The 18,679-nt window shown below is 45.8% G+C and overlaps 1 protein-coding gene across 1 annotated transcript in view; it reads right to left on the reverse strand.

The window, feature by feature from the left end:
- Positions 1-18,679, reverse strand: part of LOC125449300 (transcriptional-regulating factor 1-like) — a 53,231-nt gene that overhangs the window by 4,112 nt on the left and 30,440 nt on the right. The window contains exons 6-12 of the mRNA XM_048524988.2: positions 18,374-18,553; positions 17,071-17,302; positions 15,838-15,892; positions 9,494-9,636; positions 6,641-6,744; positions 4,545-4,620; positions 2,108-2,196 (exon numbers count right to left, since the gene is read on the reverse strand). Of these exons, the coding sequence (XP_048380945.2) occupies positions 2,108-2,196; positions 4,545-4,620; positions 6,641-6,744; positions 9,494-9,636; positions 15,838-15,892; positions 17,071-17,302; positions 18,374-18,553 (879 nt within the window). The remainder of the gene's footprint in view (positions 1-2,107; positions 2,197-4,544; positions 4,621-6,640; positions 6,745-9,493; positions 9,637-15,837; positions 15,893-17,070; positions 17,303-18,373; positions 18,554-18,679) is intronic.

Below are 18,679 nucleotides of genomic sequence, written 5' to 3' on the forward strand. Positions count from 1 at the left end.
ACCTCCCACCTCCCATCTGATCCCATCTTTAATCCCCTTTAAATCCACAGTGCTTGACTTTATCTGCACTATCTGGTAAGAAATTTCATGTTCTCATCAATAGAACTACCAAATAATTCCTGGGATGGCAGGTTGTATGGGGAGAAATTAATGCCAATTTAGAAAAATGAGAGGGCATCTCATTGAAACATAAATGACTCTGACCGGGGCTGGATAGACTGGGTGTGAGGCACCCCCAGTTTGTTTCTCCTGTCTGGTGGGAAAGGTCCAACCATAATTACCCCTTGGGAGGATGGTGACCCACCTTGTTGAACAGCAACAGTTCATGTGTGGTAGGTACAGTGCTGTAAGGGATGGAGGTCCAGGATTTTGAACCAACGACAGTGAAAGAATGGCTGATTCAAGATGAATTCAGAAATCACATGACATCAGGTTATAGTCCAACAGATTTATTTGAAAACACAAGCTTTCAGAGCCTCACTACTCCTTCAGGTGTCAGTGAGGGAGGTGGCATCAGCTGCAGAACTTATAAGTAAAAGATCAAAGGGTCACGCTATTGATGAGGATGTCCTAAACAAACCTAAGATGCTGTTAAATCTTTAATCAGTTAGAAGGTTTTAATTGATTAATACATATAATGTAAATCCCTGAATTCCTTTCAATTCACGGTCCTGAGAGAACTAAAGGTTTTAGTGTAAAGAAATGGTGACATTTTAGGTCGGACAATGCATGCTCCGTGTGAAGCCTTGTTTGGAACCAGTTTGTGTTTTAGTTTGAAGACAGACTGCTTTTATTTCTAAAGTAGGAATTTATAAAACGCCATATTGACTGGCTATAAATTGAGTGCTTTTTGGACAAAATGGAATGTACCTGCAAATACACATTCATCCCATAGATTCAGAGTGCGTGTGTGCGTGTGCGTGTCGAGGGGGGACCAAGAGCGAAAGTGAGTGTGAGTGAAGGGGGTAGAGAGAAAGTGAATGTGAGAATGTGTGTGTGTGTGTGTGTGTGTGCGCGTGCGTGTGTGCGCGCGCTGGGAGGGAGAGAAAGTGATTCTGAGTGAGTTGGGAGAGAGTGTGTGTGTAAGGGGGGGAAGATTGCTTGTGTGTGTCTCTCCCTCTGCCTCACAGACTCCTCTCTCGCGCTGTTCCCCCACCTCTCTCCCCTCCTCCCCTCCCCCTCCTCCCCTCCCCCTCCTCCCCTCCCCCTCCTCCCCTCCCCCTCCCCCCCTCCCCCTCCCCCCCTCCCCCTCCCCCCCTCCCCCTCCCCCCCTCCCCCTCCCCCCCTCCCCCTCCCCCCCTCCCCCTCCCCCTCTCCCCCTCCCCCTCTCCCCCTCCCCCTCTCCCCCTCCCCCTCTCCCCCTCCCCCTCTCCCCCTCCCCCTCTCCCCCTCCCTCTCTCCCCCTCCCTCTCTCCCCCTCCCTCTCTCCCCCTCCCTCTCTCCCCCTCCCTCTCTCCCCCTCCCTCTCTCCCCCTCCCTCTCTCCCCCTCCCTCTCTCCCCCTCCCTCTCTCCCCCTCCCTCTCTCCCCCTCCCTCTCTCCCCCTCCCTCTCTCCCCCTCCCTCTCTCCCCCTCCCTCTCTCCCCCTCCCTCTCTCCCCCTCCCTCTCTCCCCCTCCCTCTCTCCCCCTCCCTCTCTCCCCCTCCCTCTCTCCCCCTCCCTCTCTCCCCCTCCCTCTCTCCCCCTCCCTCTCTCCCCCTCCCTCTCTCCCCCTCCCTCTCTCCCCCTCCCTCTCTCCCCCTCCCTCTCTCCCCCTCCCTCTCTCCCCCTCCCTCTCTCCCCCTCCCTCTCTCCCCCTCCCTCTCTCCCCCTCCCTCTCGCCCGCACACACTTCTCCCTCCCACACGCACACACTCGCTCTCACACACTCTCTGACAGTGCAGTTCTGTCAGCATTAACCGTCCAAAAGTGCAGATCTCCTTTAACACTGACCCGCCACCGGTGCGCCGCGCTCTCAGCACTGACCCGCCACCGGTGCGCCGCGCTCTCAGCACTCTGATAGTGTTAGTCTGTGATTTTGTGTAAGATCTCTGGTAGCAGCAAATTAGAATCTTGGATTTAATTGGGATTTGGACAGCTCCCTGCCCTCTGAAATCTTTATCACGTACCATCTTCTGAACCATGTGGAAGTCTTTCCTGTGCACTCCAAAAGCTTTATTAAACATTCTGCGTTCACTAGGAGTCCAGTTACTGCTCCCTGTCAGAAAAAGAACAAACAATTTGAAATGATAAATATGCTGAGAACTTGCTCACCTGGAACAAAGCCGTTCTAGGGCAGGGCTGTTACTGTGCTAAAACACTACAACAGCAGGAAGCAGGTGCACCCCCAAACTTCCTGAACATACTCAAATCGTGGTCTAAATTACTCCTCCTGTTTCTGTTTAGAATGGCATGTTGTCAAATCCGACAACAGAGACCCGAGCAGGAGAAAAAACAATCTGTCCTGTATTTGTCTGGTGCCTTTAACAACAGCAAGAAACCTTTCCATGCTCTACACCCCACCCCAACCCAAATGACATGTGGAGATATGGAGACCATGAAAAGTAAGAATGCACACAATGAGGTGCCATGAGCAAGAAAATGAAGAGGCCTGATAATCTATTTTAGTGTTTTCAATCGGGTCGGGGGGAAACACCCTTGCTGTTATAATCATAGTGATTATTATCATAATTTATATCCGTTCTCGATTTAACATCTCACCTGAAAGACAACACACCCAACAGTGCAGCGCTCCCTCAGCACTGACCCTCCGACAGTGCGGTGCTCCCTCACCACTGACCCTCCAACAGTGCGGTGCTCCCTCACCACTGACCCTCCAACAGTGCGGCGCTCCGTCACCACTGACTCTCCGACAGTGCAGTGCTCCCTCACCACTGACCCTCCAACAGTGCGGTGCTTTCTCAGCACTGACTTTCCAACAGTGCAGCACCCCCTCACCACTGACCATCCAACAACGCAGCACCCCCTCACTACTGACCCTCCAACAGTGTCATACTCCCTCAGCACTGACCCTCTGACAGTGCGGCACTCCCTCAGCACTGACCCTCTGACAGTGCGGCACTCCCTCAGCACTGACCCTCTGACGTTCGGTCCTTATTTTCAAATCCCTCCATACCTTTGCTTCCTATGTGTCTAAACTCATCCAGCTTTGCAACCCTCAGATTTCAGTGTTTCGCTAATTCTGGCCTTTTCTGTAAGCTTAATTTATTTCAGAGCACTAAAGGCAGTCCTGTCTCTCGCAACCTAAACTTAAGTTCTGCACCATCAATTAAAACCACTGTCCTGCTGTCTCCTTGACGAAGGATATAGAAACTGCCCCTTTGATTTAATATTATGTAAGTTCTGTCAAATTTTGTCTTTTTTTTTCATTCGTGGGATGTGAGTGTTGCTGACTGGGCTCAGAATTTGTCACATATCCCTGGTTGCATTGGAAAAGGCGGTGATGAGCCGCTTTCTTGACTGCTACAGTCCGTGGGATGGAGTTGTAGGGTTTTGACCCAGGGACAGTGAAGCAATGGGGTAAATTTCCAAGTCAGGATGGTGAGTGGCTTGATGAGGTTTTACAGTTGTTGTCCACGTGGAAGGTTTGGACCTCTAGTGGGTTTGGAAGGTGCAGTCTGAGGACCCTAGGTGAATTTCTGCTGTGCACCTTGCAGGTGGATCATACTGCTATTGCTCTGCATTGGTGGTGGAGGAAGTGTGTTTGTGAAGCCACTCAATGGGGGCCATTTTGTCTTGGATGGTGTCAAGCTTCTTGCATGTTGTTGGAGCTGAACTTGTCCAGGCAAGTGGGGAATATTCCACACTCCTGACTTGTGCCTTGTAGATGGTGGACAGGTTTTGGGAGTTCAAGAGGTGAGTTACTCACTGCAGGATTCCTAGCTTCTGACCTACTTTTGTTGTCACTGTTTATGTGGCCAGTCCAGTTCAATTCCTTGTCAATGGTAACCCCCAGTTGTGGGGGATTCAGTGTAGTAATGCCATTGAATGTCAAGGGGCAGTGGTTAGATTCTCCATTGTTGAAAATGGTCGTTCTTTGCACTTGTATGACACAAATGTTACTTTCCACTTGTCATCCCAAACCTGGATATTGTCCAGGTCTTGCCGCTTTTAGACGTGGGTGGTTTCAGTATCTGAGGGTTTTATGAATGATGCTGAACATTGTGCAATCATCAGTGAATGTCCCCACTTCTAACCTTATGATGGAGGGAAAGTCATTGATGAAGCAGCTGAAGATGGTTGGATCCAGGACACCACCCTGAGGAACTCCTGTCTTGGAGCTGAGATGACAAACATCCAAAAACCACAACTACCTTCCCGAATGCCAGGTATGAGTCCGACCAGTGTACTGCTCTGTCCCTGATTCCCATTGACTCCTGTTTTGCACACTGTGGTATGTGTGAAGCTTCATGGGATATTTTTCTACTTTGTAGACCCTGTATAAATGAAGTTGTTTTTCAATTCTTGTGCAAGAGTGGCTGTGTAATTCCAATTTTGAATGCTACTTACTGATAAAATTTCAGCCATGTTTCTCTGATACCGTACCTGTGTAATGGTAATCACCCAGTGGATGGGATGGTGGACGGGCCCCACTGTTCAGTAGCAGCATCTCCAGCGTAGCCTTTGAGCACAAAAAAAATGGACAAGATGAGAATGGTGTTTTTTTAATGCTGCTAGTTTCCAGATGCCATCTTTGAGTATATAATTGGCATAATGGCCTTTGCTGGTCTCCAGCTCTTTACAGCCCATATCCATGATTTGGATGAAGGCATTGAATGCACAGTAGCTAATTTTGCCACCGACATTAACCTAGGTTAGAAAGTAGGTTCAAGAGGAGGTAAAGTGCCTTCAAAGTAATCTAACTTAGCAGGTGGAGTATAACTTGGGTAAATGTGAACTTGTCCATTTTGGTGGGAAGAATAAAAAAGCAGTCTACTATTTAAAGAGAGAGAAGGATTGAAGAATCTGATGGTCCTGAGGAATCTGGCTGTCCATGTCATCACGAGAGGTTAGTATGCAGGTTCAGCAAGTGATTAGAAAGGTAAATAAAAAGCTGGTGTTTATTGCAAGGGGAATGAAATATAAAAGTAGGGAAGCTTTACAGGGTCCTGATGAGACCTTACCTTGAGTACTGAGCACAATTCCGGTCTCCTTATTCCAAAGAATACAATTGGGACTGAAGCTGTTCAGAGAATTTTCATTCGACTAAATTCCTACGATGGTTAGCTTATCTAATGAGGAAAATTTATACTAAGTCTCTATCCATTGAAATTTAGGTGAAAGTTGAGGGAGGGTGTTTGTGAATAATCTTATCAAAACATGTACGTTCTTGAGGAGGCTTGATGGGAGTTTGGAAATGAGAAGGTGTTTTCTCTTGTGAGAGACATTTTGAGAATTTAAGAAAAAGGAATCTCCCTTTTATGCTGTAGACGATGAGAATTATTTTTTTGAAAGATCAATAGAAGATGGGATTATCTTCGTCAGAAGGTGGTGGATGTTTTGTCATTAAAACTGAATTTATTCAAGGTTGCGCTAGTTAGATTTTTATTAAACAAGGAAGTCAGGTTACTGGATGAACAGCAAATTGAAGTTCGGCTGCAATCAGGTCACCTATGAGCTGATCAAACTATTTTTTAATCATTTGTAGGATGTGGGTGTCCCTGGCTGGCCAACATTTATTGCCCATCCCTAGTTACCCTTGAGAAGGTGGTGGTGAGCTATTGTCTTGAACAGCTGCAGTCCATCTGCTGTGGGTTGACCCACAATGCCATTTGAGGGAATTCTGGGATTTTGATCAAACAACAATGAAGGAATGGTGATATATTTCCAGGTGAAGGTGGTGGCACTCCCACGCATTTGAAGCCCTTGTCCTTCCAAATGGAAGTGGTTGTGGGTTTGAAAGCTGCTGCCTGAGGATCTTTTTGGTGAATTTCTGCAGGGCATCTTTTAGATGGTACACACTGCTGCTACTGAGCGTCGGTGGTGGAAGGAGTGGGATGTTTGTGGATATGGTGCCAATCAAGCGGGGGCTGCTTTGTCCTGGATGGTGTCGATCTTCTTGAGTGTTGTTGAGGCTGCACCCATCCAGGGGCAAGTGGGGAGTATTCCATCCCACTCCTGACATGTACCTTGTAGACGGTGGGAGTCGGGAGGCGAGTTACGGTATTCCCAGCCTCGGACCATTCCGATGAAAAGCAGATTAGGCTGAAATTGCCGATTACTTCATGGCTCCCAAATCCAGTGCCACAAAGGAATGACAATTATGCTAAAGCTTTATGAATCTCTGGATTAAGCCTCAGCTGTCAGTGGGAGTGTCCTTGACTCTGGGCTAGAAGGCTTGGGTTCAAGTCCCCATTACTCCATAACAGGTTGGTGAAAATTATATAAAGCCAGTCAGCATCTTGATCCTGTAGATATGGTTGTTTGGTATCAAAACTTTACCTAGCCACATTCACTATGTAGGCCTTAATCACCCAACCTGGACTTGGACTCAACAAAGATTTCATACTCCTAGTGCCAGAGAATTTTGGGAACCACAGAGCCCAAGGTTACCTGTTCACATGCTACGTTTACTGCACAGAGTATCACAAATTACTGCATGCCAGAATAATTTCCAGGAAAAGTAAGGTGTGTATATTTACCATGATGTCTCCATTTAACTCGGAGAGACAATGTAGGGTGAATTCCCGGTTGAGTCCTCCCCCAGGCAGCACACTGGAACAGGCCATGTTCAATATATCCTCCACTGAAAGCACAGAGCAAACCATTGGAAAGGATTCACAAAATGGTTTCCATTAAAGGAAATGAGATCAACTCTTGGCTCGTGTAAAACATTGCTGAAGAAACTCAGCAGATTTGCAGCATCTGTGTAGAGAACGCAGAGTTAATGTTTTGAGCCCAGTGACCCTTCTTCAGAATGGCCTGAGGAGATTCAGGAGAAGGGTAACTGGACTTGAAACATTAACTCTGCTCGCTCTCTCTGCAGGTGCTGCCAGACCTACAGAGTTTCTCTCGTGATTTCTGTTTTGTTTCATATTTCCCAGCATACGCAGTTCTTTGTATCCTGATTCATCAAGCCTCTTTGTTTTCCAGAAATGCTTCAATCTTACAGCAGCTCTAGACATTACCAGCCCTACTGAACATTTCCTGTCTTTATTTCACCCGCTGTAGTGTTTTACTTATACATTTTTAAGTGCTTTTCATGACCTTGGACGTTCCAAAAAGCCACAAGCAGTGAAGTACTTATGAAGTGTACTCATGATTATAATACAGGAAACCTAGCAGTCTACACACTGGAAACTCACAGGAAACAACCTGATATAAAAAACGTGCTGGAGAATTTGTGGGGTAAGGAACAGAGTTAATGTTTTGATTCCAAAATAACTGTTCTTCAGAACTGAAGGAGCTGGAAAAGTTATGATTTTACGCTGTGGAAAAAGTGAAGCGATTTCATGGACGTCACCAGACTTGCTGAGTTTCCCCAGCAAGAACCTCACTTCATTTTAGATCTGCATCATCCACAATTTGCTTTTTATTTTAGCAGCAATTTGATGATGGCCAGATAACTGTTTTATATATTCATTCATGGGATGTCAGCTGGACCAGTGTTTATTGCCCTACCCTAATTGCACCTTGAAAAGGTGGCGGTGAACTGCCGCCTTGAACAACTGCAGCCTGAGAGCTGTAGGTGGACCCACAATGCCGTTAGGAAGGGAATTCCAGGATTTTGATCCAGTGACAGTGAAGGAATGGCGATACATTTCCAAGTGAGGATGGTGAGTGACTTCGCATTGATGCTGTTCCCATGTATCTGCTGCCCTTGACCTCTAGGTGGTAAAGAATGTAGGTTTGAAAGAGCGTTCAACAGCTCTTGTTGAGTTGCTGCAGTGCGTCTTTTAGTTAGTCTGCACTGCCGCTACTGTGCATCAGTGAAGGACAGAGAGAGAGTAAGGTGGTGGATGGGGTGCTGGTCAAGCAGGCTGTTTTGTCCTGGATGTTGTTGAGCTTCCTGAATGTTGCTGCAGATGCACTTATCCACCAGGCAAGTGAAGAGTACTGCATCGTACTCCTGACTTGAGCCTTGTGGACAGGATCTGGGGAGTTAGGACATGGTTACTCACTATCAAATGTTCAGTCTCTGACCTGCTTATGTAGTGCAAAATTTGTATGGTTGGTCCAGTTCAGCTCATATAATCTGATCCATGCTGTTTGAGGGATGCATATTGAACCCAGGAAAGCAGGGAATATACTTGCAACAGTGTCATTGGGTTCTTCCATGTCTATTTAAGAGGCCCTCACTTTAAAGTCTAACACAGTTACTAAGGGGGCTGCCTTGATTCTTGTGCTCCAGTCCGCGAAGTAGGATTAAAATGTATGACCTGCTAACTCTGAGCTGAGGGAGAGATCTACTGAATCACAGCTGAAAGTGAAAGCAGAATGACCTTATTGATGTGGTTTTCTAGTTTTATTCTGCCTGCAGTTTTACATAAGTATTAGTTAATGTTCAGTACAAATCACTTAAAGGGGCAAAAACATAATAAGCCACAGGTTGGGTGTTCCTTTTACATGTGTTTGTTGTTGTGTTCAGTTCACCTGAGAGGAAAGCACCCTTGACCCCTAGTCCATTAGGAAGTGTAAAGAGTTGACCTTGATGGTATGGCGCAGGCTGGCACATTCAATGGCCCAGGACCATGTGCTGAGGGACATAGTAAAGCTTGGGGCAGCAGCTGTCAAGGTGCAGTGGGGAAAGAGCCCTGTCTGAGGTTTTTGTATAAAGTATAATGTAGATCCATACAGTTGTCAGACCCTCTCATCTCAAAACGAATGCAAATAGTTCCCCGCATGTGCAGAAAATGACTTTCAGGAAATATTTATGAATAAAATATATTTTTGAAATAAAAAAAATCAGTCCTCCTGAAGGAAGTATGAATTGGTTCATAAACCTGCCTTTATGGCCTTAGAAATGTGGAGCTGTTAACACTGTCTGTACAGTCCAAAAGCCAGAGGCATGTACTCAGGGTCGGGAAGTTGACCGTTTAGGACTGAGGCGTGGGAAAGTCTCTTCACTCAGACCAATGTGAATTCTTTGGAATTCTTAACCCAGAGGGTTATGGATGTTAAGTCATGCAAAATACCCACGACTGGAGTTGTCAGGATTTTGGACATTAAAGGATATGGCAATATTTGAAGAAAGTGAGGATAAGTTTGAGGGACAACCATGATTTAGTTAAATAGGGTGAAACAGTCTCAAAGGGTCAGATGTCAGCTACCAGCTTCTATTCTTCTGTATGTCCTGGGACTGACTGCCCTTTATCAAGGTGTGAACAAGTGCATAAATGCAGCTGGTATGCCCTTGAAAATACACAGCACTCGGCTTGTGAGCAACAACTTTGAAATGGACACTGATAGTAAATGGCCAACCTAGACTGCCACCTATTTTAAATATTACGAGGTACAGTGGTAGATAGTGAGTAAAAGAAAAAGTGTTAATTTACCCTTCTGTTGCACTTCTTCATTTTCCATTAATTCCTTCCAAGGCTTCCACACCAAATCTGCTTCATGTACGTCCTGTTCACCTGGGGATGTGTCCAGGAAGTCAGGGATCGTAGCCTGGAAAGCAGGCCCAATGTTTATGCAGCTGGAGAGAGAGAAAGACGGCTGTTTAATCAGTCAGTCATCAGGAGGCATTTCTTATTGTCTTATTGAGTAGGAAGAAACCGAGGAAGTCAACTGGGAATCCTGGCAACTAGTGACAGAATGTCTAAAGGTACTTGCAAGATCATTAATATTTCACATTTTGACTGGAGGAATAAAATGCTCATATCCTTTAAAAAGTAAGAATGTAAATGAGATCAAGGAGTAGAGAGGGATTGGGGTTTGGCTGGGGCTGGAAATGATGGTAGAACTGACATAGTCATGAAAAGCAGTGATGCAGGTTAAGGTATTCATTAAAGTGCAGACATAGCACTGGGGTTCATTTCTAGAGGGATGGACTTGAAAGGCAGGGAAATTGTTGAAAAAATTGCATTTGTGCCTTGGTTATTCCTCTCTAGGAGCTCTGGGATCAGTTCTAGACTCAAGATTGTAAGGTGAAGGCAGTGGAGAAACTGCAAAAGAGGCTTACTGGAATGATATTGTCAGGAAAGGCTGAAGAGAGTGAGGTATTTTCCTGTACAAACAGAAAGGCTGAAAGAGCAACAGCAGTGTACAGAGACTTTTCAACTTGGTGAGGAGGGTATTCATGACTAGAACCAAATGGTATCAATATAAAACATTAATAAATCCATTCAGGAGAAACGTCTTTACTCAGACAATGTGGAACTTGTTCCAACATAGAATCTTGAGGTGAACAGTTATTGATACATTTAACAAGATGCTGAAAAGAAGGGGAGAGGAAGTGAGGATATGGGCAGGGGGGATGTGCTGGACGGAAGGGGTGGGACCTGAGCAGATGGGCTGAAAGGCTTGCGTCTGCTAGGAATTCCATTCATACTAGGTGCATGGAGTGACCTATTGGACCATGTGACGATTGGGTGCAGACAGTCTTACTATTCTATTTTAACTATTCAGAAGGAACAATTACTAGCTATTGGGATACAGAACTGGCTTGAAGGTAAAAGACAGAGAATGGTAGTGGAAGGTTGCTTTTCAGACTGGAGGCCTGTGACCAGCGATGTGCCACAAGGATTGGTGCTGGATCCACTGCTTTTCATCATTTATATAAATGATTTGGATGTGAACATAGGAGATATGGTTAATAAGTTTGCAGATGACACCAAAGTCAGAGGTGTAGTGGAGAGCGAAGACGGTTACTTCAGAGTACAACGGGACCTTGATCAGATGGGCCGATGGGCCGAGGAGCCGAGGAGTGGCAAACGGAGTTTAATGTAGATAAATATGAGGTGTTGCATTTTGGAAAGGCAAATCAAGGCAGGATTTATACAACTAAGGGGAGTGGGGAGTGTTACTGAACAGAGAGACCTTGGAGTGCAAGTTCATTGTTCCTTGAAAGTGGGACCGCAGGTAGATGGGATAGTGGATAAGGTGTTTGGTATGCTTGCCTTTATTGGTCAGTGCTTTGAATATAGGAGTTGAGAGGTCATGTTGCAGCTGTACAGGACACTAATTAGGCCACGTTTGGAATACTCTGCAGTGCTGGCCTCCCTGCTGGAGGAAGGATGTTGTGAAACTTGAAAGGGCTCAGAAAAGATTTACAAGGATGTTGTCAGGGTTGGAGGGTTTGCAGGGAAAGGCTGAATATGCTGGGGCTATTTTCCCTGGAGCGTCAGAGGCAGAGGGATGACCTCATAGACATTTATAAAACGATGATTTTATTAGAGATCAGATCAGGCAACATTCCTGGTAAATCTCCTCTGCACCTTTTCCAGTGCTTCCACATGGTTCCTGTAATGGGGCAACCAGAACTGCACGCAGTGAGGCCGCACTAGCGTTTTGTATGGTTGCAGCATGACATCACGGCTCCGGAACTCAATCCCTCTACCAATAAAACTTAACACACTGTAAGGCGCCTTAACAGCACTATTAACCTGGGTGACATCTTTCAGGGATCTATGTACATGGACACCAAGATCCCTCTGCACATTCACACTACCAAGAATCTTTCCACTGACCCAGTATTCTGCCTTCCTATTATTCTTCCCAAAGTGAATCACCTCACATTTATCTGCATTGAACTCCATTTGCCACCTTTCAGCCCAATTCTGCAGTTTATCCAAGTCTCCCTGCAACCTGCAACATTCTTCCACACTGTCCACCACTCCACTGACTTTAGTGTCATCTGCAAACTTACTAACCCATCTACCTACACCTGCGTCCAAGTCCGTTATAAAAACGACAAACAGGAGTGGTCCCAAAACAGATCCTTGAGGCACACCACTAGTAACCGGACTCCAGGCTGAATATTTTCCATCAACCATCACTCATTGCCTTCTTACAGAAAGCCAGTTTCTAATCCAAACTGCTAAATCTCCTTCAATCCCGTGCCTCCGTATTTTCTCCAATAGCCTACCATGTGGAATCTTATCAAAGGCTTTACTGAAGTCCATGTACACCACATCAACTGCCCTGCCCTCATCCACATGCTTGGTCACCTTCTCAAAAAACTCAGGTTTGTGAGACACAACCTGCCCTTGATGAATTCATGCTGACTATCTCCAATCAAATTGTTGCTTGCAAGATGATTCTCAATCCTATCTCTTATAATCCTTTCCAAAACTTTTCCTACAACAGATGTAAGACTCACAGGTCTATAATTACCTGGGTCATCCCTACTGCCCTTCTTGAACAAGGGCACAACATTTGCGATCCTCCAGTCCTCTGGTACTAAACCTGTACACAATGAGGACTCAAAGATCAAGGCCAAAGGCTCTGCCACCTCCTCCCGAGCTTCCCAGAGAATCCTTGGAAAAATCCTATCCGGCCCTGGGGATTTATCTACCTTCACAGCTTCTAGAATTGATAACACCTCCTCCTCACTAACCTCAATCCTTTCAATTCTAGAAGCCTGTAATTCAGTCTTCTCCTCTACAATATTCTCCTGTTCCTCAGTGAAAATAGATGAGAAATAATCATCTAGCACCTCTCCGATCTCCACAAGGTCCACACACAACTTCCCACTTCTGTCTTTGGCCCTATTCCTAAACTAGGTGTCCTCTTATTCCTCACATATAGAAAGCTTTAGAGTTCTCCTTTATTCTACCTGCCAACGTCTGCTCATGTCCCCTCCTTGCTCCTCTTAAGTCTCTCTTTAAATCCTTCCTAGCTAATCTGTAACACTCTATCGCCTCATCGGAACCATCTTATCTTATTGTCACATAAGCCTCCCTCTTCTGCTTAACAAGAGATACAATTTCTTTAGTAAACCACGCTTCCCTTGCCTTATCACTTCCTCCCTGCCTGACAGGGACATACCTATCGAGGACACGCAATACCTGTTCCTTAAACCAGCTCCACATTTCGATTGTCCCCATCCCCTGCACTTTGCTACCCCATTCTATGCCTCCTAAGTCTTGCCTAATCGCATTATAATTGCCCTTCCCCTATCTTTAACTCTTGCCCTGTGGCAAGTTCCTAGCCCTTTCTATCGCTAACCTACACGTAACCGAATTTTGGTCACTCTCTCCAAAGTGCTCACCCACCACTAAAGCAAACAGCGGGTGGTGTGTGTGTGGAATGAGCCACCAGAGGAAGTGGTGGAGGCTAGTACAGTTACAACATTTAAAAGACATTTCGATGTGTATATGAATAAGAAGGGTTCAGAAGGACATGGGCCAAAATCTGGCAAATGGAACTGGATTCATTTAGGATATCTGGTCGAAGTGGACAGTTGGATTGAAGGGTCTGTTTCCGTGCTGTACATCTCTCTGACTCTAATTAAAAACTAAAATAAGAATCAAAACAAAAATAAAACTAAAAAGAAGAATTTGTGCCTCTGGAGAATATCTGATCATTGTGGGAATTTTTTTGTAAAAGATGTCTTGAGGATAGGAGAGGTGTAATATGAATACAACCTGGTCCTTAATTGGATTCCACCTGAATTGGAGCACCTCTCACAGCCAGTGTAGGTGCTATTTGTGAGTGTCTCACCTGGAAACTGACCTTGAAATTCTGTTGGTCGCGTGATAGTAATGTCTTTAAGTTTTTCAATGACAGAACAACCCAGCACAGATGAACACACCCTGGATCCTGTATCCCCATACTCACAGCACAGATTAACACATCCTGGATCCTGGATCCTGTATCCCTGTACTGCCAGTGCAGATTAACACACCCTGGATCCTTTATCCCAACACTCCCAGCACAGATTAACACACCCTGAATCCTGTATCCCCATACTCACAGCACAGATTAACACATCCTGGATCCTGTAACCTTACACTCACAGCACAGATTAACACACCCTGGATCCTTTATCCCAACACTCCCAGCACAGATTAACACATCCTGGCTCCTGTATCCCCATACTCACAGCACAGATTAACACATCCTGGATCCTGTATCCCTGTACTCCCAGTGCAGATTAACACATCCTGGATCCTGTATCCCCATACGCACAGCACAAATTAACACATCCTGGATCCTGTATCCCTGTACTGCCAGTGCAGATTAACACACCGTGGATCCTTTATCCCAACACTCCCAGCACAGATGAACACACCCTGGATCCTGTATTCCCGTACTCGCAGCACAGATTAACACACCCTGGATCCTGTATTCCCGTACTCGCAGCACAGATTAACACATCCTGGATCCTGTAACCGTATGCTCCCAGCACAGATTAACACACCCTGGATCCTGTATCCCTGTACTCCCAGTGCAGATTAACACACCCTGGATCCCGTACCCCCACACTCCCAGCACAGACTAACACACCCTGGATCCTGTATTCTCGTACTCCCAGCACAGAATAACACACCCTGGATCCTGTATCCCTGTACTCCCAGTGAAGATGAACACACCCTGGATCCTGTATCCTTGTACTCCCAGCGCAGATTAACACACACTGGCTGCTGCATCCCTGTACTCCCAGTGCAGGTTAACACACCCTGGATGTTGTAACCCCACACTGCCAGCACAGATTAACACACCCTGCATCCTATATTCCTGTATTCCTAGCGCAGACTAACACACCCTGGATCCTGTGTCCCTGTACTCCCAGTGCAAATTAACACACACTGGATCCTGTATTCCCGTACTCCCAGCACAGATGAACACACCCTGGATCCTGTATTCCTGTACTCCCAGCACAGATTAACACATCCTGGATCCTGTATCCCCACACTCCCAGCACAGATTAACACATCCCGGATCCTGTATCCCCGTACTTCCAGCACAGATTAACACATCCTGGATCCTGTATCCCCACACTCCTAGCACAGATTAACACATCCTGGATCCTGTATCCCCATACTCCCAGCACAGATTAACACACCCTGGATCCTGTATCCCCACACTCCCAGCACAGATTAACACTCTGGATTCTGGATCCTGTATTCCCATACTCCCAGCGCAGACTAATACACCCTGGATCCTGGATCCTGTGTCCCCACACACCCAGCACAGACTAACACACCCTGGATCCTGTATTCCCGTGCTCCTAGCACAGACTAACACACCCTGGATCCTGTATTCCCATACTCCAAGCACAGATGAACACACCCTGGATCCTGTATTCCCATACTCCAAGCACAGATGAACACACCCTGGATCCTGTAACCCAACGCTCTCAGCACAGATTAACACTCCCTGGATCCCCTATCCCCACACTCCCAGCACACATTAACACACCCTAGATCCTGTATTCCCGTACTCCCAGCATAGATTAACACACCCTGGATCCTGTATCCCCACACTCCCAGCAGAGATGAACACACCCTGGATCCTGTATCCCCACATTCCCAGCGCAGATTAACACACCCTGGATCCTGTATCCCCACACTCCCAGCACAGATTAACACATCCTGGATCCTGTGTCCCTGTACTCCCAGCACAGATTAACACACCCTGGATCCTGTATCCCCACACACCCAGCACAGATTAACACCCTGGATCCTGTATCCCCACACTCCCAGCAGAGATGAACACACCCTGGATCTTGTATCCCTACATTCTCAGCACAGATTAAAACGCCCTAGATCCTATATCCCCGTACACCAGCATAGGGTAACACATTTTTGCATACTGTATGCCCAGTACTGACAGTGTCAGTGATATTGAGAATTCATATTTCACAGTATTGAACATTTGATAACCCACAGTTTAAGTGTTGATCTATCCGACAACATGGCAGTAGATTCAGATTTGTGAGGATCATACTTACGGAAATGGGTTGTTCACAGTTGCTGTGCAATTCTGATGCACAAACTCAAATCCATCTGTTCAAAGAAATATATTTTTCAATGACTAAGTGAATTCAACTGTGTACTGTTAGAAAGTGAGTAATCCTTAAACTGAACAAACAGTGACCCTATATTTACACAGTGAGTAATCTTTGTAGTGAATAAATAGGATCTGTGCAGTTGTACTATGCAAAGTCCCTTCCCTAATTTGCCATTGCTACTGCGTAGTTGCACAATGAATAATGTTTATTGTGAATACTGATTCTGTACAGTTAAATAGTGAATGACACTTACTCTGCTGAATAAATACTATCCCTGTACAGTTACACAATGAGTGACCCTTATTGTGTTGAATGAACACTGACTCTGTACAGTTACATAGAAAGTGACCTCTACCCTGCTAAATAAACACTAGCTCTGTACTGTTACACAGCAAGTGACCCTTACCCTGCTGAATAAACATTGACCCTGTACAGTTACACAGTGAATGACCCTTGCCCTGCTGAATAATTAGGGAGACTGGACAGTTACTGATCCTCCTGAACATACGAGCTCGGAACACTAGTAGCCATTTGGGCCTCCAAGCCTGCTCTGTGAGTGAATAAGTTCACGGTTTCTCTGTTTGTGTTTTGAATTTCACATTCCCATTTGTTGGGATATTTTGATTCCACTGCCTGACAAGAATCTGTCTCCAGTTTAAAAATATTGAATGACCCAACCTTCACCACCTCCTGAGGTAGCATTCCAAAGTTGCACAATTCTTTGAGAGAAGATTTCTCTCTATCTCTGACTTAAGCATATTTTAAACAGTGCTGCACAGTTCTGGAGCCACCGACAAGAGGAAACATCTTTTCCACATTGACCTAGACAAAACCATTCAGAATCCTGTACGCTTCAGTCAAATCTCAGTTACGCAGTGAGTGATCCTATGCTTGCTGAATAAACAGTGAATTTTACCCCGTTTGCTCTGTTTAATCTGAGCGTTACTAAGATGATATCAATAGTTTCCATATCTGAAGACCACAGAGCAAAAAATCATGCAAGTAGTGGCTATGTGTGACTTTGTGAGGGTTAGGCTCGTCTGTGATTCCATTTGTGACGAAATAATCCATAAGGTGTACTCGCACTGTCAGGACCTTGATGGTTTCCTGGGTGTGAGCAGTACTTGTGCAACTGGAAGAGCCATTGCTTTGATGAGTGGAATGAATACTTACTGAACTGGCTGCAGGTGAACGACACTGGTGTAGAACTGGTGTTGGTTTCAGTGGTGCTGAGATTGGAAAACAGACCCGAGCTCTTGCGGTTAGGATTAAGCATTGGCATTGGTGTGTAATGAGGTGGCTCTGAGGAAGATATTTGCTGCTCTCCACTGATGGTGCTTGTTGACCGGAGATAGCTTTGATACATGGTGATAGGATGGTACTTGGGAATGTGAGTTTCAGAACTCTGTGGAAAAACACAAACATATCCAGATTTACTAACCTTACTGACGTTGCGTTTAAATTTTAATTGATGCTTTGCCTAAAAGTAAGGCATGGGTCTTTGTAACCTCCATTCACCACTTCGGGACATCCTGAAAGGAGTTACAGATAAAAACAGTACTTTTTTGGAGGCACCCGACAGCCAGTTTGCACACAGCAAATTCCAACACACAGCAATTTGATCAAGAGGAGGTTCTAGGTATTTATGATGTTGGCTGAGGGGTAAATGATGACCATAGAACTCTAGGAAAACAGCTGCATGTATCCTTTGTCTCATCTTAAAGTGGCACCAGCAGCATTGTCGCCCTGGGATTCTGCTAGTTCTCCAGTTTCTGGAGTCAGCCTTGAACTTTCAATCTGACTCAGAGGCAAGAGCACAACTTACTGAATCATAACTGAAACTACATGTGAGGCGTTAACTCACAAAACAGTAGGAGCCAGATTCCACTCCTCAATTGCAAAGTTAGTTGGGACAGTACAGTTGCCGTTGCTTTCTTCTGTCAAATAAAGAAGATTAAGGGGTGATCTGATTGAAGTGTTTAAGGTGATTAAAGGATTGATAGAAACTATTTCCTCTGGAGGAGGAAGCCTAGACCATGGGTCTGTCCCTGTAAGTTACACAGTGAGTGACCCTTACCATGTTGACTCTGTACAGTTGCATAGAAAGTGACCCCTATCACATCACTATCACAAATCACAGATTTGTACCAGGCTGTTCAGGGGTGATGTCAGGAAGAACGACTCCAGGTAAAGGGTATGGAAATCTAGATTTCTCTCTCTACAAATCGCTACTGAGGGTAGAAGGTGGGATCCCTGCCTGGACAGCATTGGGATAATCGAGACCAGAAGTAACAGAGGCTTAGCTAAGGCGGGGGCAGAGTCGGGTGATATTATGGAGTTGGAAGTAGAGGGACTTCTCAGTAACTTCCCCAATGGCCTCTCCCACCACATTGGTACAGGGTAGAAAAGGGCCAGTCCGTAGGAGAGGAAACCTGAAATGAAATGACAAGCAAAGAAAGTAGAGCTGATCCTCCACCTGTGCTGAGATGTCAGCCATTCTGGTGAGCATTGCCGTGTCCTGTTCAGGCAGGAAGCAGCCTGGATTCTGCTCCAGGAAGGCGTCTTGCCTGCATCTGTCCGGCTTCACTGACATAGAAGTGGCTGTGAAGGGAGGGGAGAGCTGGCTTCCATCCTGTACGAGTTTCTCTCCATCACTCTACAAAAAAAAACCAACAGTCTTGATCATGTTACATCATATATGCAGCACAGAAACAGGCCATTTGGCCCAGTCAGATGATGCTGGTGCTTATACTTCACAACTCCCCCACCATCTCTTCATTTC

Source organism: Stegostoma tigrinum, chromosome 42 (assembly GCF_030684315.1).
Source record: "Stegostoma tigrinum isolate sSteTig4 chromosome 42, sSteTig4.hap1, whole genome shotgun sequence".
NCBI lineage: Eukaryota > Metazoa > Chordata > Chondrichthyes > Orectolobiformes > Stegostomatidae > Stegostoma > Stegostoma tigrinum.